The sequence below is a fragment of the Montipora foliosa genome, chromosome 7 (assembly GCF_036669935.1).
Source record: "Montipora foliosa isolate CH-2021 chromosome 7, ASM3666993v2, whole genome shotgun sequence".
Taxonomy (NCBI): domain Eukaryota; kingdom Metazoa; phylum Cnidaria; class Anthozoa; order Scleractinia; family Acroporidae; genus Montipora; species Montipora foliosa.
The window spans coordinates 15,649,104-15,674,046 of NC_090875.1; the positions used below are offsets into that span (position 1 = coordinate 15,649,104).

At 39.5% G+C, this 24,943-nt stretch overlaps 4 protein-coding genes across 4 annotated transcripts in view; all 4 read right to left on the reverse strand.

Annotated features, from left to right (window-relative positions):
- The window catches only part of LOC138010824 (transcription factor HES-2-like), a 1,864-nt gene extending 495 nt beyond the window's left edge, over nt 1-1,369 (reverse strand). The window contains exons 1-4 of the mRNA XM_068857813.1: nt 1,107-1,369; nt 881-976; nt 677-770; nt 1-284 (exon numbers count right to left, since the gene is read on the reverse strand). The exon at nt 1-284 is cut by the window's left edge and continues 495 nt beyond it. Of these exons, the coding sequence (XP_068713914.1) occupies nt 1-284; nt 677-770; nt 881-976; nt 1,107-1,175 (543 nt within the window). The 5' untranslated portion in view covers nt 1,176-1,369. The remainder of the gene's footprint in view (nt 285-676; nt 771-880; nt 977-1,106) is intronic.
- Nucleotides 1-4,417, reverse strand: part of LOC138010822 (potassium channel subfamily K member 15-like) — a 45,713-nt gene extending 41,296 nt beyond the window's left edge. The window contains exon 1 of the mRNA XM_068857809.1: nt 4,110-4,417. The gene's annotated coding sequence lies outside the window, so the exon portion shown is untranslated. The remainder of the gene's footprint in view (nt 1-4,109) is intronic.
- A 3,320-nt stretch (nt 4,418-7,737) lies between these two features.
- On the reverse strand, nt 7,738-10,382 carry LOC138010823 (transcription factor HES-2-like). Its single transcript, XM_068857812.1, has 4 exons — nt 9,946-10,382; nt 9,584-9,679; nt 9,318-9,423; nt 7,738-8,464 (listed from the first exon to the last, which is right to left on the reverse strand). Exons 1-4 carry the CDS (start codon nt 10,009-10,011, stop codon nt 7,968-7,970), a joined length of 765 nt encoding a protein of 254 aa, XP_068713913.1. The 5' UTR covers nt 10,012-10,382; the 3' UTR covers nt 7,738-7,967.
- Nucleotides 10,383-21,712: 11,330 nt separating this feature from the next.
- On the reverse strand, nt 21,713-22,612 carry LOC138009966 (uncharacterized). Its single transcript, XM_068856945.1, has one exon. It carries the CDS (start codon nt 22,610-22,612, stop codon nt 21,713-21,715), a length of 900 nt encoding a protein of 299 aa, XP_068713046.1.
- Nucleotides 22,613-24,943: the final 2,331 nt, after the last annotated feature.

Consider the following 24,943-nt stretch of genomic DNA (forward strand, 5'->3'; position numbering starts at 1 on the left):
CACCGGTAATACGGGCGACACATGAAGAGGTGAGGAAGGAGGAGATGGGAATGGAATGATCACCGGTGGCAAGGATCTCGTGTATTGCAAGGTGTCCCTTTTATACAAAGGCAGTGGGCGAACTGCGGTATTTGTCGTGTTTCCTTGACAACGGAATGCGAGCTGCGCCAATGAGCTTGCTCTAAGCTTGTCACTGCTTTCAGATGACGTCATTTTTCTTGTGATGTCAGCTGCGCATTGGACAAAACTTGCGCGACATTCAGGTAAACTAGAGCTGTTGGGATCTGCAAGAAAGAACGAAAGAAATTTGATTGACTTTCTTGTAACATCCGACTTCTCCTTTCCCATTTCACAGGATGCACTCATGCAGGTAAAGTAATAAAAATACAGGGCGAGCCTATTCCACATTTCCAACATCAAAAGCACCCAGCTGCTCATATCAAGCGAACGGAAAATTCAAATAAGTGAACGTAGCATCTCATAAGTCTCGAGAGAGAACAATTTTGTTGAGAATCATTTAGATATGATTGACGAATTAATTTATTATGACATGCAGTTTCATTTGTAATTTCCCCCAAAACATCTGATTTACGTTATCTCGTTGTCAAATTCCGGAAACATTTTTGACAACGGTCTCGTGATTTCATGCAGGATGTAAATACATAAATATATGTACCTTGCAATATGTGCTCTCGTCTTTTAAGCTCTTTCAAATACTGAACTGTCATCTCTAAAACATCCGCTTTTTCCATCTTAGAATATCGTGAAGCCTAGAAAGTGAACGAGACAAGATTTGTGAGCTACCAAATAGTTTTAAGACCAGCAGACTTAAATACCTTTTAAACATACATAAAAATACGGTTGATGGACAAGTACTCACATCTTTATTTAAAGCTTCCAATATTAGAGATTTGAGTTCGTTTAGACTGTCATTTATTCTCGCCCGTCTCATTTTTTCCATGAGAGGTTTCTTTGCCTGTAGGACAATTAAAACGTTGTTAATTACTCACTCGTGCCCTTCATAGAGCGTAAATAAACAGGGCGAAAACGATCTAAACATCGCAAAAGTTTGTTAAAGAAAATTCAAAATCGTTCAATTATCTTACCTTTCTTTTTTCTGTTAATATTTTGCTGACATAATCCGACTGTTGTTTGCAGTAGTTTGCAGTCGTCATGTTTTCAGTGTTTTGTTTCACAGCAATTTCAAATTGGAGTTTGGAGATGGTTGTGAACCGGTTGAACTCAATGTACGTGTGTCGGTCGTGTGCCAGGCTTCCACGTTTTAAGGCCAACAGCCGTGGGAAAAATTCTTTCGTCCTTGTGTCATAATTTGCAAATATTTACCGTCGCATTTCCAAACACAATCAGTACAACAGCTTAGAACAATAGGCCTGACCTTGTGAGTAAGCGGGTCGTGGGAACAGTGATTGCTGATTGGCCAGTTGCGGCAGTCGCACGACAAACCCCATGAAAAATGACAGCACGTCGCCACTGGCGCGTGACGAGCGTGAGACTGCTTAACGCTGATTGGGTAATCTCACGATTGGCGCCTGTGCCAAGGCCCTCACAAAAAGACAGTGCATACAAAGTGAATAACAAAGATTCTACAATCAAGTATTCCGATGAAAAGCCATGAACGACCAAAGCGGTTTTTCGGCGGAAAAGCGTCTGGATTATCACTTGACATAAGATAATTTAGCACAAGGTTATCGCGTCGAGGCGTTAACGCGTTAATATTTTGATAAACCCGCCATGGTCGAATGTCAAATTTGCACCACTGTATTGTAATATTAATGAGTATTTCGCGCTCGCTTGCGCTTCTACGAACCGAAGAATCAAGATCGCACGTGTTAAAACTCCATCTTTTTCTTTTCGACAATACTGTGTCTTTGCGTATCTTTTCATTACTACTGGAATTGCCTCGACGCTCGAAATTATTCTTTGGTTCATTCGGAGGATTTCAATGACAAACAACTTCGATTCGTTCCCACGGTCAGAGAATAAAGAACATTTTTCCACTGTCAGGCCCTTATTGTTTTCGGCGGTGGCAGTTTTGTAATGCAAAAACGTGCGAAGTGGAAACACAAAGAGATTGAGTTAAATGAAAACTGTAGGTGTGACATGAAAGTGCCTTGACAGGTTCGATAATTAAAAAAACATTTTCATTTTAGTAAACGGCTTCAAGAAATAGTCTATTATTCTATCTGTATTTTGAGAAAGCCTTTCTCAATTTTCAGGGAAGTAAAGACAAAATAACTTGAATATTCATCAAAGTGCAAATTTGTCGTCCTCAAAACCGCCGCCGAATAGCAAACAACCCTATGACAGTGGGCTAACTTGGCTCGTGACAAAAGTTACAAAACTTCTTTGATGATTTTCTTGGGACTTAAATTTGATGGCTTGTTAGTTCAGAATGCCAAAGAGCCAATTAAAAGAATACAAATGATGGAAGGAAGGAAGGAAGGTCGATACGGCTAGAGATCAAGCGACACAAGATCGATCGGGGCATAACATGCTGCAAACTATATGTACGATATATTGATCAATTTATCTCCAATGAGCATTATTCGTGTCATGCAGCTTTTTGTTTGATTGAAATTTGAAATTTTTGCGCTTTGAATCTTGGACGTCATAGTCTGTCGTTTTCAAATCGAAAGGATTGTCTTTCCCTTTGCTACACGTGCCATCTCCCGCAGACCGGAAAGCGGAACTGTTGTCATTGTAAATCAAATTAGGGAATTAAAATTCCATAGTATATGTCGGGTGGATAATCCTTTTGACTCCGAAGGCCCAATTAGTGGAAAGAGCTTACCTAATTAAGAATAACGTCAAAAGGGGGCGCTCTTACGTGGCAAGTCCAAAAAAATCAGTTCTACTACCCGCGTCAGTCCATAAATTTCCGTATTTGCATGATATGTGGTTCTCATGAGATAAGTGGTCGGTCACAATTTGAGAATTGCGGGGTGACATCTCGGTAATTGAGGTGATGATAAAGTGGGAAGGACATTTGATTTTGGACCACCAATCGGCGTAATCCAGAGATACCATGGTTGATAGTCGGGGGTATGTAGTTTTAAACCTTGAACTACGCTCCTATATCGGTTTACAACAAATAAATGGAAAGGAAGTTCTTTCTCATAGACACGATGTATAATACAAAACTTTTTCCCATCAGTATCACTTCGGAAAACAAAAATGATCTTCAAAGGAGATCTGAACACAGCACAAAGTCATTGATAATCCGATTGCAAAAGCGTGTGGCCCTTCTTAACATTTCACAGGCTGATACTCAATTTTTCGCATACTGAGGTTTACAGTTACTCGTGGATGCATCAACCACCTTGAAGGAACCTAGTTTAAAGGTCTTGTTCCCACGACTTTCCCATAGCTTAGCATCAGTAATCACATAGTCGTGTTTCAATCCGTTTAGGATAACTGGAGTATCTTTGCGCCATTAACCCGAGGGGGCTCCCCTCGACGAGTAAAATCGTCTTGCATAAGACAAAGCGAAATGTATAACTTGTGGCCACTGGGAGTAAATTGGGGTTAAAAGAAAAAAAAGTCGTTTTAAATATGGGATTAAAGGAATTTCTTGGGTGAATGTAAGGCAAATAATCTCCGAACTGAACAGTGTTTCTATGGGAATCAGCGTTAAAAGAAGTTGAGAAAACGGATTTTACTGACAAAATTTTGGGATCTTACCTGCGTAAGATTTGCTGAGCGAAATTTTAAATTTCCCCCATATTTGTTCCCACAGACGCATGTCTAAATGAGCGTAATTTTTAAGCAATTGTATGACAAATTTTATAATGCCGCTGGGAAAATTCTAGTGCAGGTAGGATCCTCAAATTTTGTCAATAAAATCATTTGGTTAGCAACTAAAGTTTACCATTCACAATTTTTTCTACATTCAACGTTTTCTCAAGTTATTTTAACGCAGATTCACATAGAAACACTGTTATTTCGGACACGTTTGCCTACCCGTCAATATCGCTTCCAAAACCGTGGTAAGGCCTATTTGTAATCGTCAAGAGCTTTTTCAGTTTGTCTTTCGGGTACGCATGCGCTGTTTCTTTCCACTCCTTTAACTCCTTCCTAAAAGGACCCACCTCGGTGCAACTCCTACGTCGGTATCGCTGACCAAAGTTTGACGTATAATTTAAGAACCCGACAAAAGACGGAAAAAAGATTCTTCGGAATCAATACTGATCATGTTTCCACAGGCCGATGCGACCTTTTGCTTGTTAGTTCTCGTAAACAAAATGATCCTTCAAGCTTGAGGTTTTCCAGTCCATATTTTCGACAATTTATTTCTGGGTATACTTGCGAGGACCCAATAATTTGGCCTTTGCTCATACTGTCTTATAGGCGAGAACTGTAGCTGGTCGATATTGTTAACCTAAAACGTGTGCAACATACTGTCGGAAATCATTAGTAACGCAGGAAACTAAGTTTCAAGGTGATAATCTTTTTGAAGTGGGGAGTAAGATTTTATCCCCGCCCCCCTCCCCCCGCACCCCTTCCTCCTCCCATCTCATTCAATTTCTCGCTCACCCAGCGAAAGGAGAGCCCCGTCGCAAGTTAGATGCAATGGACGCTTGTCGTCGTTAGGGTTGTTGCGGCGAAATTTAAATGACCTTATAAGTGACATGTTAGCATAATATTGCTTCGACATATTTTGACTCATGATCTGCGTGCCGAGCCATAAACCTTGGACAACAACAACAACAACAACAAACCTTTATTTCACCTTGAATTTAAAATAGCGAAAAAATGCTAATATCTCTGAGGAGATTGGAAGACTGGCGAAAAGCGTGTGTGTCGCCGATCATGGATGGTGTGGAAAATTCTAATAGTGGTACAAATTTCCTATCCTAAACTTTTCCCATGAAATTTGCTGTTGGGTCGACTTGACGGTTATTCATGGCATGTAAATTGAATGTACCGTGCATAAGGGAATTTGCCACGGCCCAAAGTAATTAACATACGTCTAACCTTAATGATAACTCCAACGTGATCGCTACTCGTGATGACTGACGAGATGATTGGTACGTCTTGATGACCAAACATGTGTCTGAAGGACAGACCATAAGCAACATAAGAAAGCAACGTAAAGCTCTCTGCAACATAACTATCTCTAGTCTACTTCTGTCTTATCCTCAATCCCATCCTCTAATGCGCTGAGGTAGTGGATAAAGGGAATGTTGGCAGGCATGCAATACTGCAGAGGCTTGATATCAGTTCGTCGCGTGGGCCGATTGCTGACACTGTATTGTCGGCATTGGGCGAAAGTCGGCTACAGATCAAATACAAAATCAGTATAGTTGCAGTATCTTTTTAGATGTTCCCTTAGAAGAGTGTCCGACGAACACATAAAAAAACATATAAAAGCATCGTCCGCTAGGTCTCTCGGAAGTGTTTCTCAGAGGCATAAGTTCTAAAGTGAACATGTCTGGTAAACCGTGTTGCAGTTTTCGCCTTGTCAACTTGAAGCTCAGAACTGAGATCATTATCTTGTGTGCTGATTCGTTCTGTTTTTGTTTCGTCTGGAAACCCGTCGTTGACGCGATAATTTGTTTACTTCAAAACATTGCCGCTGCCAAAATATTACCTTAAGTTATCTAGTTGTATTGGATCTTAGTGTGCCAAATCCTTCTAAAAGAAAGCCGCACGCGAAAGCTCTAGATCTGAATTAGAGGAATCACTCAAGTCTTGAATTGGAAAATGAAACCACCTAATTTTACCACATTTTTGTTATTCTGTGGATAATTTGAAAAGTGCCGTTGGGCATTACGATATTCCTATGATTAAATAAAACAGGAAGAAAGAGAACCTTTTCGATAAGCGGACCTACTTTCAGGCCGTAACACAACTGGTAACAAACTTCAGAACTTTTTTCACTTTTCCTTCTTATAACTATAAATCTCTTTCTATACAGCAAGTTATTAAACAAGTTTTTCCAATAAAAAGAATGTCCGTTGTTCAGACAGAGCGGCAGACTCTTGTGTGGATTTAAGCTTCTATGCGTGCTCTGGGTCATATGTCATTCGCCTGAGTTTTGGAGCCATATGTATATACTAAAGGGAATGTTCTTTAACGCTGTACGATATTAAACCTTGATAACCAGGTCAATACAGATAAAATGCCATTGTACCCCTGGATTTATTTATTTGGAGATTTTTTAAGCCTTGACAAAATGTCGCCGACTCAAAATCTCGACCACCTTGGCACGAAATCAAGCTGAGGGTGAACGCATTTTCAATGTTCCAATTTTCTGCAAGACCGGCGACACTTGATCCTAAAATTGGTGCTAACCCTTGTTCATATTTAATTAAATGCTTAAAGTTGGCTTATTTTTTTTCATGGGAGGATTTTCTGATTGAATTCGGCTCTCTTGTCAATAACATTTTAGTTTTTTTTCTATTGTTGGCTCATCATAAATTGTCCTCGAGAACTGCTTTTGGAATTGCCGCCTCTGTATCGTCGATTCGAGAAATTGGAAGCTTGGCTTTCCATAGCACTACCTTTCGAAAGCGTTTGCAACGTCACGGTACTATGTATAATACGGTACTATGTATAATAAGACTAAAGACTAAGACTAAGATCTCATCATCTTAGACAGAAGTGCTTTGCCCTCTTGCAAACCGATTCGCTGACAAGAGCTTTTTTTAGTTGGCCAACGGCGATCTGCGACCTTTTCAAAATCAAATTTTGTCTTCCAGGAGTGATCAAATTCCTCACATTTTCAATGAAATGTCAGTCAGACAGTTATTGAAAATTAAGATAATTATCAGCTTAAGAGGTGACCTTGATATGACACCAAATTCTTATTATTACCCAACAAAGAATTCTATGGTACTACTTAGGAGAATTAACGATTCGAACTAAGGAATGGGAGGTATATCTAAACCGAAGGAGGTGATAAATGTTCACAAAGATAAATGAATGAAAAGGTTACTACTCAAACAAAATTTTAGTGCCCAAAGATGTTATCCAGATCATTCTGTTAAACATCGCAAACACTAGGATCGATGAAGCACTGTTGTTGATGACTAACGATTTAGCAAGCTCTCGTTTATGTACTGTGGATGTTGAGCTAGTTTTTCTTCCGAAACCTTAGTCATTAGTCAAAATAGGGACATCAAATTTGAAATCGAGGGGTGGCCAAGGTAAATTGAACCCCCTATTTTCTCAATCTATCTGAACAGCGTCTTAAATGCACAAACCGCTGCTAACGCGTAAATTAGGGTCGACAGACAATTCAGTAAAGTCCCAAGGGTTTTTTTTACCGCTTTCTATAGAATTACTAAGCGAACAATCTAATCGTTTTATTACAGTTTACGGTAGAAACAATAATCCAGAACTATCATTAATTGAGAAAAAAAACTCAGTTGGTAGTTTTGTGTTGATTTTGGCTTATTAACAACCCAAGTATCATTCTTACGTTCAGATGGTTTTTTATTATTATTACCTGAAGTCCATTTTGACGAAAATGATTTTGTCCATCGGAAGAGACAAACAAAGGTACAAAGATGATTTCACGAAGAGCTTAGGTTCAATCTGTTTTGATATATTTTCGACGCTCTTCTACAAAGTCTGATCTTGCAAGGCAGTTACTTTTATGCTATGGAACTGGCTCAATTAAATTTCAAGATATATTATGACAACTGAGGCCGTATAAGCCGGTTCCATTAGAAATCTGAGTATTTACACAAGGAATAAAATACATTTTGACAATTTGCCCATCGAGTCTTAGTTTATTCGATTTGTTAATTAAAAAGCATTTCACTACAAAAATATGTTATTTAATGATAGTTTTTACAATCCATATAAATAGTCACTCATGAGTACTGAGTTGAGCATGAAATGGTTACGAGTTTCCATTTTTTCAAGGAACTCAAGAGTTAAATTTTGATTTTAAAATGGAATCAGGAAAACTAGAAGTCATACAAATCCGTAGCCTCTCGTCACCATGGTCTCCAAACATTGGTATCGAAAGGTGTAGGTGCATTCGGCAGTGTCAAGGGCAAAAATTGTACAGCGTCATTTGGGAGAATTAAGGCTGGAATTCCGTTACTCAGAACAAACGGCGGCATCGAGGATGGCATAGGTGATGAAAGAGGCAAACGTTTTCGCTCTTGATTGTGAAGTGGGGAAGATGGCGGTGAGGGAAACTTGTTCGCCAGACAAGCGTTTGCGTCAATGAATGTTGGGTTCACGCCAGCGGCTTGAGAAACGGCGGGAAAACTCGGTAATGTCGCGTGGCTTTGTTGTTGACGTGGGAGTAGAAGTTCGCTCGGGAGTTGGCGAGAGACATCTTTTTGTTTTTGGCAGGACGACGCTAAATGTGTTAAGAGCTGTGTACGAACTGGGACCGTGATGTTGTCTGCTGTCATGAGAATGTGAGATACCTTGGCGGCACAATCGTTGAAACCGGCGCGATATCTTTCCACAGCGGCCTCATCTGTGGAATACAACAGTAACGAAATCCCTGATCAGTATCATATTTCAAGTTTGACACATCACTGTTTTACAGATGTCGGAACTTTAACAGTGGGCGGCATTGTTGAACACGGTGGAATTCAATGATTTATGCTCGCTGACCTAGCACAAATGATATGGAAAATCTTACTCCTACATTCATGGTCGGTAAATCTTAGTTAAGACTACTTCAAAGAAAAAAAACTTGGGTGAGCTATCAATGACAAATCCGTAATCTTGTCAAAGGCCCCGTCCAAGTCTTAGAAGAAAATAAGGTATTAATTAAGTGGTTAACCCTTGCGTTTTGTCAGACGTCCCCAATAATGTTAGAGGTTTTAAACTCTTAGCCGAAAAATGCAAAAATATTTTCCGTAAACTGAAGGCCCTTCAACAAAGATTTCATTTACACCTTTTCATTTGGTAATATGGTTGAGGTATTTGGGATTTGCAGATTTTTGACGTCTAGCTACCTTCTCCTTGTTTCGATTACAGGTGCTATTTATAAAGATTGTTATCGAGATGAAACTGAGAACTACACAATTTAAACACCTTCCTTTCTCATGTCCCAAGCGTTAAAAGATCATTTAGATGGTCATTATAGCAATACTGTGGATCCTTCACAAGAAGAGAATTGAATACCCCACTTTGGCCAACGAAAGACAGCATGTGTGAATTTGTAGTAAGACGGAAATGAGCAGTTTATAAGACAGAAAAGACTTTTACAAGAGAACAAATAAAGACACATTCTTCCTCTTTGAAATGCAGCCAAAACATATCTCACAGGGAAGAGTGCACTGATGGCACGCATCGGTTTGCACAAAGATAGACGTCCGTACCTTGCTGTTTTTGTAGATGTAGAGGCCTGTCTGTACTAAGTGAACGAAGATATTTAACAGCCATCTCCAAAATATCAGCCTTTTCCATCTTCGAATATCTCGATACCTTAAAAAAAAAACACGGAAAGAAATATTAGTGCTTTTAAACGTACCTGGAAGAAAAAAGTAAGAAAAAAAACTTAAAAGAAAACAATGATTCAGCCTTCCATCCCTAATGGCCTTAAATTTAAGGCTTCGGGCTACACAGTTTTCGTTAAAAAACTTACGTCTTTTTTCATAGCTTCCAGCACCAAACTTTTTAGTTCATTAAGACTGTCATTAATTCTTGCCCGCCGCATCTTTTCCATCAGCGGTTTCTTGGACTGTAAAAGAAAGAATGAAACAAATTGATACGGGAGTGAATTTATCCCAGTTTTCTTTCTTTAAGTCTTAAAGTTTTTTACACTTGGTCAAGTTTTCTCAAACTTTCCCCAATAAAAAAAAATATATTAAAATAAAAGTAAAAACAGAATTTCTTTGATTGTAATCGTGTCGATGTTTTTGATCCCAAAATCAGCGCTGAAATTAAGTGAATCTCTTTACAAACCGAAAGAAATTAACTTCCCTTCAAAATAAAACCACAAATTACCTTTTTCATATCCTTTTTGGAATTTCGCTGGGAAGAGTGAACAGACTTCAAAATGTCCCTGTCCATAACTGTTGGGAACTTTGCGCGTGCTGGGCTTTCAGAAGAAAATACTTTGGCACGCTTCGTGTCGACCTTGGGGCGCAATACCGGGAATCGGCTCGCGTCTTCTAATATTCTTTTTATAGTTCGCACCGTGGGAAAAATTCTCGGTCGTGTGTCGACCCTCGCAGTTATTTACAAACAGCCATTCATAGTCAGTAGCTGGAACGGTAAACAAAGAAGCTCTGATGCTGGACCGTGGGAATGCTACACAGTGATTGGTCAGCTTATCCAGAGGTCGCGGGGTCAAGTTGTATGATAGGTTCTTGAGCTTTAGTGGTGCGCTTAGGGCGTGAGAACGGCGCCGCTCGATTGGTTTGAGGCATTCGAATGGATTCCTGCAATTAACAAGTCGCGCGACTTTACTTTACTTGATTTCAGGCGCGTGACAAGAACACGCGCAGTCGGTTTACGCTTTACTTGCGACCACCAACAACGGTCTCAAGTGTGCCCATTCTTTGACCACTGTGAGTTTTTATGGTGAATTCAAAGGTGTGGTGTGTTGAACACAGTTCTTATAAACAAATGTAAACATTGTCGTTAACTTGACTCCTATCCCACGTGCTTGTCGACTTAAGTTGCCTATTATGTGACTTGTTTTTATAAGATCTTAGTTACCTTTGTCAGATTGTCTAGTTGAGAGATGATGCCACAAGGGAACAGTTGAATACAATGAGGCTGTGGAATTTTCCCACGCTGGATTTGAGCGCTTTTTACAAACGGTTTTATTTGAGTTACGTACTTAAGACTTGTATGGCTTGACAATATCAAACGGAATTAAATATTCCGTTTCTTTCCTTGATCGTCGGAAGTGTATCTGTTACGACAATATTTTGTTTGCCTAGTTTTTCCCTAACTTGAGGTCTCGCGAGTCGTTTTTGTTATTAACCGAGGACAATCGTGCCGAACACTAAACCTGACCATAATCGAGCCATAATAACAATCAGGACAATTCGTTTCAAGAAATGAATTCGTGCCCTGGCAGATCCCAACAAAGAAACTTACAGTTCACGAAAATGAAGAAAGAAACATGATTACTCACTTTTGAAAAACTATCAACTACAATTAAACGCACGCGAACCTACCATTTGTCCGCGGGATGATATTGTGAAATGTTTATTGCCAAATCCGTGGGTGGCCTACTGAACAGTCTTGTTATCATAACGAATTTATGCACTGCTCATTATCCACCCCTCCCACCTCTCTGGTAGCTAGTTTGTTGAGAGGGTCATGGGGCGGACGATTTTGAAGGAAGTTATGCTTCACTTGCAAGGACATATCAACGCAATATCACTATGCGAGAATACATTTTTTTCAGGATCCTGGAGCGGCTCATTTTCATTCGATTGCTTAACTCTGACTCGAAGGCGGTTACTTTAAACAGCCTACCCTCCGAAAGTGGTCATTTCCTCGCGTGAATTTCTGCACATATCGATCAGTCGATATCGAGAATGTTTTTAACCCCAGGCTACGATATAATACTTTAATCGGCTTTATAGATAGCAAATGTGATAATAAATTCCAGCCGTATTGCCTCGTGCCATGCATGTCACGTGAAGTAAGCACATCAGCATTATCAAAGCGGATTTTTACTTTGGTCTGGAGGTCAGAATTAAATCTGTCATACACTGAATGTTCCCTGCGGCGATGTTTCGTGTCGTGTGATGTGCTCCATGGTTTTATAAGAACTTCTATGGAAGAAGTGTTCTCCAGAGAGCAACGCACACAACTAGAGTGCTCTCCTTGTCGCCTTCAGGAATATTCGGGTTGTCTTAATTTAATCTATGGGTGGCCTCATTCCACTTTTCGCTAATTGATGTTCTTCCTTGGTTTTTCGTGAGTTCGTAAACTGTTTTCATAAAGGGGAAGCTCTTGTAGTAGGGCTTTCCTGTCGTGCTGTTAGCTCGTTTTCAGTCGAGTAAATTTTGGCCGAATTTGCATTTGGATTCTTTGGTTTAAAGAGGTTTGAAAATGACATACTTGAGTGCCTCTTAACGAGATCTCTGACATCCATACATGGAACTCAAGCTGAGTTAAGTGCCTCTTTGCTTTTAGAGTTTCAAGAATAATGGAATCCGGAGTTTAACTTTCATTCAGTGAAAACATGTTATATTTCTTGGTCACGTTCATTGCCGAATAAGGCTTGCATAATTGAAGCGGCACATAGTCTCTTGTAAGAGTGACGGCACAGTCAGTTAGCTAGAATAGGATTGTCGGCATATCTTTTTCTCTGACTACTTGCAAAACACTAAAACAGTCGTTTTTTTTTTAGTGAGTTAATCCGTGAGTTGGTGTTGTTGCAAGCATTGTGTTGTCGATAGGTGGGGGTGAACTTTCCGCCTCTTTTGCCCTTGATTTACGACTTTCTTTCTGCTGGACAGATACGCATAAGAGAGGATGAAGTGACGCAGGCGTTAAGTAAGACAATAGCGAGTGATGGCGAGAAAAAAGCAAAATTTGAGTAGCTCGAAGTAAAAGATAAACTCCTGTCCGTGTGGAACACAACGGCAACTTAGAATTTCCATTTCTATAAACTTCTAGCAGACAACGAGAGAAAGGTAGTCATTAATTTCCTCGGTTTTTTAGCTCTATATTTATCTGATAGTGGAACCTGAGCATTATATTTTGTGAGCCCTTCTTAGTAGAAGATAAGATTAGTTTATTACACATAACATGAGAATTTTATTCCATAAAGCTCATTTGTAGAAATCCATACGCTTTATTTTCACTTGTGAAAAAAAGCCTATACAGCCAATCAGAATGGCGTACAGCTCTTTCACGTGTTGAAGTATAACCAATCAACGATAGCATAAAGGCCTTTCCAAGCCACTCGTACATCTCGTGCATCTCGTGCATCTCGTGCATCTCGTGCAAATCGTATTTTGTTATTGAATCAGCCAGTGACTAAATGAGACTTTATCCTATTTATTGATTTTTGTACTTAGATTAAAAAAAAAAAAAAGTTTTGTAAGTGCATTTTTCCGTTCAGCACTTTATTTCCTTGACTTTACATGTACTGCGATATTTTCCATTGCTATTAAATTTGCATTTGGTTCTATTGTTAGCGAGTTTTTGTTTTAAATTTGCGTTCAGAAAACTATTTCAATGAAAACTTTCGTCTTATGTGTAATAAACAGCTCACGACATAGAAAGGGCTTTGTGCGGGGTTTTATTCACTCGTTGTTTGTGTCAAAAACCCTCACTCGCTCGTACCTCGCTCGTTCGGGTCGTGGATAAAACCCCGTACGCCGCACTTTCTATGACGTAAACTTTATATAAGCCACACCCTTTATTGGGACAAACACTGAGGATGGGGGGGGGGGGGGGGGCGCCTGCTCACTTCGCTCACAGCAGTTCAAGCCTGGCTTTGAATATTTATCAGTCGCATCGAACTACAGAACTTTGGTCAGTATCTCAAGAAGTGATAAAAGCAACCTCCTTCCTCCCCAGGGTCTCTCTTCTTCCCTTCCAGAGTTCCCCCTCCAAGGAAGGGAAGAAGAGGGGCCCTGGGGACTAGGTTGTGATAAAAGAATGGTGAATATACGAAAGGGATTCCAAAAATTGACGTTTCTGGCGGCGCTGTGACAGAGGGCTGTTTCTCAGAAAAACCTCAGCTTCTGAGTGCGACGTTAATGGTGTCTTTTAATTTTGTTTTTACGGTTATGACAATATTCATTGTTTGACCGCCACAGTTTCATGTGGAGTTAATCTGGCGTCAGAGAATTGAGGGCAGTGTAACTATGAAAGCATTGAAGGCCAAGTCAAGTCAAGTTAATTTATATTTAAATCAAACAAGAAATTAAAGGAAATTAGATTACTAAAGAGTGTACACGATAAGGGAAAAAATAGATTACTGATAAAATATTTTATGGAATTGTTACACATGCGAGAACTAACCGAGTAGCTACATGATGACCCAAGTTTTATGGAATAATAACAGGGGAGGGAATACATTCCGTAGCACAAAAAATAAGATAAAAATAGTATCCGGCTTTTTACACTAAATACCACGAACTGAAGTATATTTAAAGACAACATTATTAAAATCGTCAAAGATAGACTTCTTTATAGGTTGACGAAACGTGTAAAATGAACTGATTCCTTTGACATCGACAGATGATTGGTACTAGTGTCACGAAGAGAGCATGACCATATATCATCATATATCTTTATTTACCCTCGGATTTTTAGAGTAGCTTGGTGTAGCTAATATCTCCGAGCATCATACCCTCCCAACCATGATACACCACAGAAGACAGACGACAACACCGGGAACTACATGCCCTACCCTTTACGATAAGTGTGCGGGTTCTTTTACGTCCCACAGGATTATGAACATTGAAGGGTTGTGAGACGGGACCTCCGGCTTGTCGTCCTTATCCGAGAAGACTAGAGAGTCTAACCATTTGCAGATGTGTCGCTTGTCTGAATTTTAAAATCACTTATGTCGAGGTTTAATCGGCTCATTCTCGGCCTTCTCGGGAAGGGATATCGCTTCTCGGAATTTACCCTGTCAGGGCCTCTTGAATGTCTAAAAGAATGCTAACTTTGAACCGCTGATGAAGAGATTTTACCCTGGAAACGTCTGGTTCACATTGTAAATTCTCAGGCGAAAATTTAAACTTCCTTTCACCATTCAAGAGAATGGCTATGCGTGTGCGTGTTAACTCTTCGAATATGTCAAACAACGGCGTGAAAGTTCTCTGAAGGGGGCCTTGCATCTTGGGACGATTTAGTTTTTAATTTCTTTTTCCTAGTACGCTTCTCTTTTCCTTCTTTATTCAATCTTTTAATCATGGACAGTTGATTTACATTCTAGAAACAAGACGTCTTGGGAATAATGCTCAGTGTTGTTTAATATTGCAAACTAGCTGCCCTTGTCAGCATTGTGTAAGTTCAATGAAACATACGATGTGGGAGACGTTAAAAGAAGAGTCCACACACTTCTGAAAAGGTGTAGAAGACCGGCGTAGAGTATGGGGAGGTAGTGTATCTTCTAAATCGGACAAAAATGACTCATCCACATGATGGAAATTGTGCATTTGATTTATCTCACGAAAGACAATGTGTGGTAGTAGAAATCTCAGGAAATTCATCTGAGCGGGCGGCGCTATTCGTGGAAATTTGGCCCACACGATGATAGAAAACAATCTAGCAGGGTGGTAAATGAACCCACGACTTTCGCATGAGATCACCATTGCTCTCCCGTCTGAGCTGGAAGCTCAAGGCCAGATTGGAGCTGGCCGTGTGTATTGTAAAGCTAAATTTACCGGAATTGAATATTTGCACAGAAAGGGTAGGTTGGCTGGATAACGAAAGAATTAATGAGCTGTCTGGTGAAAGGGGGTATATATGTGACCTTGAGAGGCTTCACGCAAAGAGGGCTGATAAATATTTATCCCATGTTTCAAATCAAGATAGATGCATCGCCACAATTGACATATTGCGTCAAGAATGTCGACCTTACAAAGAACAGCAGGATGTTTCACTTGGCCACCGTCGACGATTACAGAAAGCATAATAATAGCAGCGATAAAAGTTCATCCAGCACAAGAGGTGGCTTGTATGGCAATTATCAGGTAACATGCAGACATACTGGAGACGTGCAAGGCCTATTATCACCATAGCAGACCAATGGGAAGTGTCTAATTAAATTACACACCAAGATTGTAATTCCTTTCTGGTGGCAAAAAGACATACAAAGCTATGATATAATTTTCACTTTTTATTTACGCCAATATAACAAACAAGTTTTTTATTTCTTTTGGCGTTACTGTTAGTCTGAAATTCCAGCCGTCTCCTCCCTGGCCCTGGTGGGGGCGCCCCCCACCAGGGCCAGGGAGGAGACGATGTTACTGTAAATCAGCGAAATCAGTGGAAATCAGTGGAAATCCCGGGATATCAGCAGAAATCTTTCTCTAATCTCAAACGAATGGGAATCGCTTGATTTTTCGTATGCGATCGCCCTCGATGCTAGCACTAAGGATTTTAGGTCTTCGACCGCAAAATCAGCGAGAAAACTTCAGACTACTGTTCAACCAAGTCTCTGAATGTGTGTTTTGAACTTTGAAACATTTGTTTCGCGTTTTAGACAAATCTACAACGTCAAATGGTCCAGGCTAGGCAACTCGTCAACGTATGACACACCGTTGCTCCCAGTTTAATCGGTGGGCACTTGGATTCGCTATTTTCAAGTTTAAGTGGAGTAAAATGGAGCAAGCCCAAATTTTGCCATTTTAAAGTCATTGATGACCTTGCTATCGTAGACCTTAAACACTCTGAAACCATGCCATCTTTGTTCCTAAACATCCTACTCTTGACACAAAAAAAAAACGTACATTTTCACGTAGGGTCAGTTGGCTCAATTCAGAATTGATTTTGGGCATCAATCAGTTGATCTTGCACAAGAGTGTGAGAGTGTCGTGGCTTAATTTAAGTGTCCACTCTTTAGGGGTGCAGGCATGGCGCTGTGGTGAGAGCACGCGCCCTTCCACCAACGTGGCTCGGGTTCGATATCCAGACGCGGCGTCATATGTGGATTGAGTTTGTTGGCTCTCTACTCTGCACTGAGAGGTTTTTCTCTGGGTACTCCGGTTTCCGCCTCTGCTCAAACACCAGCTTTTGATTTGATTTGCGTTAATTTGTTGATTTCAGTTGACAATGTTCCCAATTAGTACTTCAGCGTTGGAAGACTAGACACTTAAGTAAAGTTCCTTTCCAAGTTCCTTTTACCAATCTTGTCCATGTAAAATTGAATCGACTGATCACCCAAAATATCGTTTGTGTTTGAGAATTTGGATATTTATAATTTTTGCTTTTTATTTTGACGGTCTATGTGCTTTTCAGTAGCATGGTAAGGCTCTGATGTTATTAAAGATTTGTCTCTTTATGAACATCGCGCTTCAGTTGTAATCTGATGAAAGTTTTCCTCATTTGAACATGAGAGTACTGGTGTAAGAGTTTTAAAGGTGTGGACGACATCATTAGATAAAAATCTTCGGTCTATCCTTTTAAGTGATCTCTTCATTAACTCTAATTTGCAATGCAAATCTCACACTTCCCTTATCTCAAAGACACTTCTTGCAGATAAAAGCAAATAAAAACCATTTAAATTGAGCAACATTTAATGGCGGCATGATTCATATGATTTGTGCGACATGGTGGGTGCAGAAGTTCAGATGGCGACCACCGTGTTACTAAAGCGGCATCGTTAGACATCAGTGTTGCCTAGTAATTTAGTGGCCTCCTTGAAAGACTTCCTGTTATTCTGAAAAAGTTGGCATGGGCTACCGTGCAGCTTACAGTTTATTCAGGTTCAAGTCCAGCTACGAGTATGATCAAATTAGCTGGGTTTGTAGTTGGTAATTTCCGAATTCTTATCCGCATTATGCCCAATAAATCGCCACCGTCCAGTTGGATATCTTACCGTGTTAATTTGAGATGGTGCTTTCTATTTTCTATAATAGAATAATACATGTTTTATTGACCACTCCCCATAGGGGCTTTTCAGGGCCAATTGCAATGAATCGCAATCACGACAGAACAGAACATTCAACAACAACTGTTAAGAATCCAGACCGCCCGGAGGCAAGTTAGTTGGCTATTTCCAAGTGCAGCTGAGAAGTTGAACCAGAGACTACTAGGATCTGGTCAGAACGCTTCTTGAACCCGGGATTCCCGGATGTCAAGGCAAGCGCCCTAATAACCACTGGGCCCCACTTCCTCCAAGCTTGCAACTCATAAAGTATCACCTCGTCTACACAAATTGTTATTGTTTTTCTTTCAAATTAAAATGATTACTTACAAAAATGTGTTTCTTTGCTGCTCACTGTCTTATCTCAATAACATCCCGTATGTCAAGCTTAAGCTCGTTTAGATATAATCAGGGACCCAGTGCGTGTAATCGCTTTTTAAAGTCTCTTTTGTTCAGTTGAAAACAGGAAGAAAGTGTCAAAAAATGAATTAACACATTATCTATAAACATCCGTCCCTCTCAAATGTCGAGTTGAAAGCATAGCATCAGGGAATCTCGGCTTAAAATGCTCTATTTACCTATAAATGCCCCATTACAAAAGAAAAGAAAAGCAAACCAACAAAGAAAGTTGCAGAGTGATACATAATTTCTCGACGGTTCGGACGAAAAACAGCTGACATAATTATTAGAGTTTGAGAATATGCAACATAAAAGTCAAATGCTTGAAGGGGCAGTGTCACGATATTTTGGTCAAACTTCAAATTACCACTAAAAGACATCTTTGCATTAATGCATTAATGAAGACCAAAAAATTTAATGCTGTAGTTTTGTTGCCAATGACAATTGAAGTGCACTGAAGCTATTCTTTGTTGTTTGCAGCCAAGGATGGAGAGCATGGAAATGGATTGTAACTTGAAAAAACTGGCCAATTTTTTTTACGTTTCGGCGGAGACGGTGTCCTCAGAAGGTCGCCAAAAATTAAATACGAATAGCTCTGTGCCATAAACTTATATCTTCTCATTGGGTTGTCTGGAATATTGTACGTGTGAGCTTAAGTACTAATTTAGATTTTTACCCAGTTTTGACCTAAAAACAGCAATGCCCATTTAAGTGGGACACGCTTTTTGTGGAATGTTTTGAAGCCGTTCAATAAACGTCGTGTTTTATCGGGCATAAAACCACCCGGCTTCGCCTCGTGGTCTAAAACCCGATAAAATGTACTGCAGTACCTTTTTGCAATTATGACGGATTGTTTTCTTTACGATGTTGCTAGGCATGCGTTGTCAAAAACACTCCCGATACATTTATTTAAACTTCCTCACAATTAAGTGTCGTCTCTTGAATCATTGTGCTCGTCAATTAAATTAGGTCATAAAAGGAGGTTTCAACAGACAATCTGTCTGGAAAAAAATGGTAATTAAAAACCCCATTTGAGCTGGAGTATACCACTTCATCCTGTTTATTACTCTTTGATGAAGTGAGTATCTCCTGTGCTTAGATGACATGCTGTGAAGAGCTTCTAAAGTCACACGAAACGCCGTCCACGTCCATTTAATGTCTCAAAGTACGTCTTTTCTTTGAAAAGGAATTGCTCTGATTACATCGATTGTAACTGTAATATCTTTTGATAAGATATATACAACAAATGATGTTGCGTGTTGCGGATCAAAGCAATTGGTGGATATTCACGTCATTTACGGCCAAATCCTGGGTTTTTGCGATTAATCGGCTGATCCTTTGAATTAGCATCATCTATACGCGACAAATAATCAGCGCCTTTAATGTATATGCATTTTGCTTGCTGCTTTGACCTTAACATGGTGTGTTTTTGTCCCCAAAATCAAATTAACTTACTCACCGGAAATCGTATTCAAATTCTTTTTTTTTTTTGAAGAGGCTTTGCAGAAAAGGTTTAGACTTTGCCCGAAGAGAAATAATAATTTGCAACTTAACTGCGTTAGAAATCTCAGTCTTGTGAGCAGGCATTAATCCGGATTTGTTTCTCAGAGTGATGGAAGTATTTTTAATCATCTATGAAAGGAAAATAACACAAACAGCGGTGATAAACATTGTATTCCGCATCAATTCCTTTTTTTTCCATACAAAGATCGCTTGAACCGATCTCAGAGGTCCACTGGTCATCTGTAAAGCTGGTTGCTGGAACCGTGATGAATTCTACATTGGCAAAAGAAAACGAAGACTCCATGACAGAAAAACAGAACATTCAGCTATTGCTGATCATGTGAAAACCACTGGTCACGACATTAAATGGGATCATTTTGGCATTTTAGCGTCCGGAAAAACTGACTTTCACTGCAAAGTTAAAGAGACTTTGTTCATTCAAGAGCTAAAGCCTTCCCTTAATGTCAATATTACTAGTGAGAAGTTGTTGCTGTTTTAGACATTACTCCTCATTATGTCTAGACACGTACTGCTGCAGATCATTTTTCTCAGTCTAGGTTCCAGACCTCTAATGTTTACTATACACATATATATACACATATATATATATATTATTGCGCATGCTCACTAGCTCACTAGTTTGAGCACTCTGGCATGGCTTGGATGTACCACATGTGTGGGACATCTGGGGTGGCTTTATAGCTTAACCTCCATTCTAGACATCAGCACTGCACTGATAAGGCCCAAAAGGCCGAAACAGTACTGTCTGCAGTTAGATATTCTCGGTTTTCACATGGCGTCACGACCGCCATGTTGGTGCCCAAAACAAAGAAAAGGCGGCCATGTTGGTGCCCCGACCAAATCCTCCGGGAATTTAACTCTGTTATTATGCAAACGCTTCCTTTTGTTTTCGTTGAAAAACATGGCTGTTGATCACGTGAGTGAAAAACCAGCAATAGCTCTTTGGCGTTACAAAGCTTTTGCTTTCATGTTCAAATTGAGCACTCTACTAGGATGAGCCATTGCCGCTAGCAATTGCGCATGCTCACTAGCTCACTAGTTTGAGCACTCTGGCATGGCTTGGATGTACCACATGTGTTGGACATCTGGGGTGGCTTTATAGTTTAACCTCCATTTTAGACATCAGCACTGCACTGATGAGGCCCAGAAGGCCGAAACAGTTCTGTCTATATTTTTGAATTAACAAGGCTGGAAATCCAACGATGTAGTCCCAAGCTAGTAGGATCCGAAGGATACACAACGCTTTGCTTGAGATATTAAGTAATTTGAGTGTACAAATAGCGACAGCGAACTACTAGCAGAACCATTGAATGAAAAAAAAATTCACATCGTTGGATTTCCAGCCTTGTTAATTCAAAAATATATATATCTATATATAGGTTGAATGAAAAATGGAGTCAAAAGCAAACTACTCACAGGTCCATGTTTAATGTAGATAACAAACGTTTCGCCCTTCGGGCTTCCTCAGTGTTCACAATAAGCTAAAAACTAAAAAATACTTGGCAGGAACTGAGTCGGTTTCAAGATCTTATATATGTGAAGAAGTGACAGTAACGAAATAAACAGATTGCTTAATTACACGAAATTTACAAACAAGCGCTAATGAGTAGGTGACAAAATAGGCCAGCTTATAGACAGAAAAACCACTTACACAATAGTAGATGAAGTGAACAATATAGAGTTAATTATGGGAGGTAACCATCACAGTAAAAAATTAAAAAGTATTATATCTAAAGTTATGAAGAATTTGATGGAAAAAATGTTTTGGGAAAGATAATAAATGAAAATGGCTAAAAAATGGCTAAAAATGCATGGCTAAAAAATAAAACTTATTGGCTAAACCTAATTCTATTCTTAGAGTTGAACTCTGATCGTTTGTTAAGGAGCTCTTTGATAGTTTTGGCCCTTCTATAAGATGGAATGATTGACCCTTTGGGAAAAATCTGTGCTAATGTCGGTGAATCATAAATTAAATGGCTATACGACTTAATGATTTTACCAATGTTGGGCAAATGAGGGTTAAAATTAACCACAAGGGGAAAAATAACCTTTTTCTCTCGTTCTTTAGGTGAAAGAAGGTCCTCCCTGGGTGTATCTTTGGCCTTATCAAATTGTGTTTTAACTTTAGAAGGGTGGTAACCACGATCTACTAGATAATTCTGATATTCCTTGCTACGTTCTTCAAACTTTTCAATTGTGGAACAATTTCTGCGAACTCTTGTAGCAACTCCGAATGGGATAGCCCTGGTACAATGAGATGGATGGGCACTGTTACGCAATATATAAGTAGATGTGATGGTCGGTAGGTTTGGAATAGATATCAGTCTGAATAAACCCATCAACTAAAAGGAGGGTGAGATCCAAAACATTGAGTGAAATTTCTGATGATACCTTGGTAAATTTGATGGTGGGGTACAGTGAATTAATGAATTCGGTAAAATCTTTCAGCTTGGTGGTACCCTGGGTCCAAAGATCGAAAATGTCGTCTCGATATCTCCACCATAATTTAGGTTTGGTCTCCCCAGATTTGGCCTTTTGATCGATAATTCCCATTGCCAAATCAGCGTAACTACACGCGTTCTTAGGGCCCATTGCGGTGCCATGAGTTTGCAAAAATTGTTGATCCTGAAAGTGGGAATTGTTGTGCTCTAAGCAGATCTTCACAGCTTCAACGATACATTCAGTTGACGGAATTTGGAATTCTCGTGAATTAAGAGCATTTGTGACAGCTTTTATTCCCAGATTGTTGTCAATATTGGGGAACATTGACACAACGTCCCAGGAAACAAGAAGGGTACCTTCGGGGAATGGTCCAGTCTTGTTGAAATCTTCAATTTTTTGCAGTAAGTGGGTAGTATCTTTGACAAATGAAGGCAGTTTTTGGGCTAATGGCTTGAGATAAAATTCGGTAAATGCAGAAAGGTTTTCAATTGCTGTCCCACGACAAGAAGTAATTAACCTAAGCGGGTTCCCTTCCTTGTGCGTCTTAATAGTCCCAAAGGCTTTGCCCGGTTTGGCTTTGTTATTAACAACCCAATTAGCAATATTTTGGTCGATTTGCCCTTTCTGTAGCCATTTGTTACTCCACTCTAAAATGGTATTAGCATAGTTGGCACTAGGATCGGAATCAAGCTTTTTATAGTGGAGTGGGTTTTCCAACTGGTCAAGCATTTTAGATGAATATTCTGTTTTATCCAGAATAACAATTTGGAGCCCTTGTCTTGATTCTAATAGCTTGCTCCTCTAGGTTTTTAAGTCGAGAGAAAGCCCTTCTCTCACCTACAGAAAGATTGTCATGGACAGTAGAATTGTTTGTGGGATCGAATAGCTCTTTCTTGACCGATTCGCGAAACAACTCAACTTCTGGAAATTTGGAAACAGGGGCTTTCCATGACGAAACTTTTTTAACTGTAGGGAAGACAGGCTTCCTTTCTTCTACAGTCGGACCATTATTAATATCACAATTATTGAAGAAAACGTGGCTGCTCTAAGCCTATTCTCGAATTTCTCCCAATCTTCTTGTAACTTGAGCCTATCAATATCCCGGGGGACAGGACAAAACGATGGTCCCTTACTAAGCAACACGATTTTCGTATGGATCTAATTCCCGCGAAGAAAGGTTGATTGGGAAAAATTTCTCATTACCTAAGCCGTAGAAGTGACACGTCGTGTAGAAGAAACACGTCGTGCAGAAGAAAAGAAAATTCGTTTTCTATCTATTCTAACCTTTTAGAAAAGCGTCTGTTCTTGTGTTTTGATTTCCTTGCGTACTCTTCATGCTCAAGACGTTTTCAAAAATTGTAACGGTCACTTTTGAAAATGTATGTTGACTAGCATACTATACGTTAAGTTCTATATACTAATGCGTTGGAATACAATGTTTATCACCGCTGTTTGTGGTATTTTTTTAATCAAGCTACGATGGCCTAAGAACAAGAGTTTATACGAATCTATGAAAGGGTTAAAGGTGTCTGTTTTCCTTAAGTTATAATGATAATAATAATAATAATAATAATAATAATAATAATACTAATAATTATTATTATTATTATTTATTATTATTATATTCATGTCTTAATTTAAAACACTGTACTGCCTGCAAGAGCTATTTCATCACATCTGAGCCGCAAGGAATATATTTCGGAAATCGTTATTGACACAGTGATTGTATTCTTATGATTTATAGTAATTTTTAATGCTTTATAGAGCTTAACAATTCTTACTTTTTAATATTTCCGTAAATTATGTACCTGTTTTTCTTTTTTTAAGGGTGAATAAAATCTATAATACTAATAATAATACTGATAAAAATAATAATAATAATAATAATAATAATAATACTAAATAATAATAATAGTAATAATATAACCGGATCCTAGAAATTATACAACTAGAAAAGAGACTATGATTACCATCACTGAAGTCTTGCGAAAGAACGAAGCTGAAAGCAGAAGTTCGAAAAATCAATGAAGCCGTTAAAAGGATTCAGACGCACAACATCACTGAACTGAATTCTTTCATGTATGCAGCTGCATATGGTAATACAGAAAGAATGGGAATGATAAAAGGGAGGACAGGGAGCGGAACTGAAGAGCCATTCTGGAAGAGAAGATTAAGGAGAATATCGAAACTTGGCGAAAAGACCTGACAAGATTGAGGAAGTCCGAAGAGGAACATTAGACTGAAACAAAGAGAGAGGGAAAGGTTGAACAGAAAATATCATCTTGAGGAAAGGGCACTTTGTATGTCTCAGGCATGTTGAAACAGAAGATCAAGGCAGGTGGAGTTAAGATCAAAAGATAAGACTAGAGATGTCAACAGTTGAAACATAACCCACCCTGTTTAGAACCAATCAGAACCTGTTCTACAAAACACTAGGTGGAAATGGACCGAGGAGAATCTGTATGATCCCACAGAAGCAACCCTCCTTCTGGAGCAAGATCTGGTCGGAGGAATTCGATCACAATGAGAGAGCATCTGGGCTAGATGATGTTAAGGTGGATTTCAGTACACCAGAGGTGCAAGAAGTGTATCAGCATCACTGTGGAGGATATTATAAATGATTGAGCAAGATGGCGAACTGGAAGGCCAGAGTCCGGCCCCGCGCTTGTTCAGACAGGGGTGCTGGTTTAAAGAAACTGACAGGATTGGCACTCTAGATTGCGAGAATGCTTGCAAGACTGTATTTTTCAGGGAATGTACCAGAGTTGATGTTCAGGGGAAGAACAGTTTTGGATACACAGTACACAGCGAAAGGTGCCCAGGCCATCCAACTACCGCCACATTGCCTGCCTACTCATGATGTTCAAGCTCTTGACAGTACTCCAGAGTTATGACAGAGAAGTTTACCACCACTTGGAAAGGAAGGACTGCTAACAGATGAACAGAAGGGGTGCAGGAAGGAATCCCGAGGAACTAAAGATCAATTGCTCTTTAAACACGGCAATCCTGAAGAACTGCCGGAGAAGTTGAAAAACATTTTCAATGGCTTGGATAGACTAC

Excerpts from the sequence above, each read along its gene's own strand:
- LOC138009966 (XM_068856945.1), bottom strand. The coding sequence starts at position 22,612 with ATGCTTGACCAGTTGGAAAACCCACTCCACTATAAAAAGCTTGATTCC.
- LOC138010823 (XM_068857812.1), bottom strand. The coding sequence starts at position 10,011 with ATGGACAGGGACATTTTGAAGTCTGTTCACTCTTCCCAGCGAAATTCC. Across the intron at positions 9,424-9,583 it reads TGGAAGCTATGAAAAAAGAC|GTATCGAGATATTCGAAGAT; the intron begins GTAAGTTTTTTA and ends TTTTTTTTTAAG. Across the intron at positions 8,465-9,317 it reads ACATCTACAAAAACAGCAAG|ATGAGGCCGCTGTGGAAAGA; the intron begins GTACGGACGTCT and ends TGTATTCCACAG.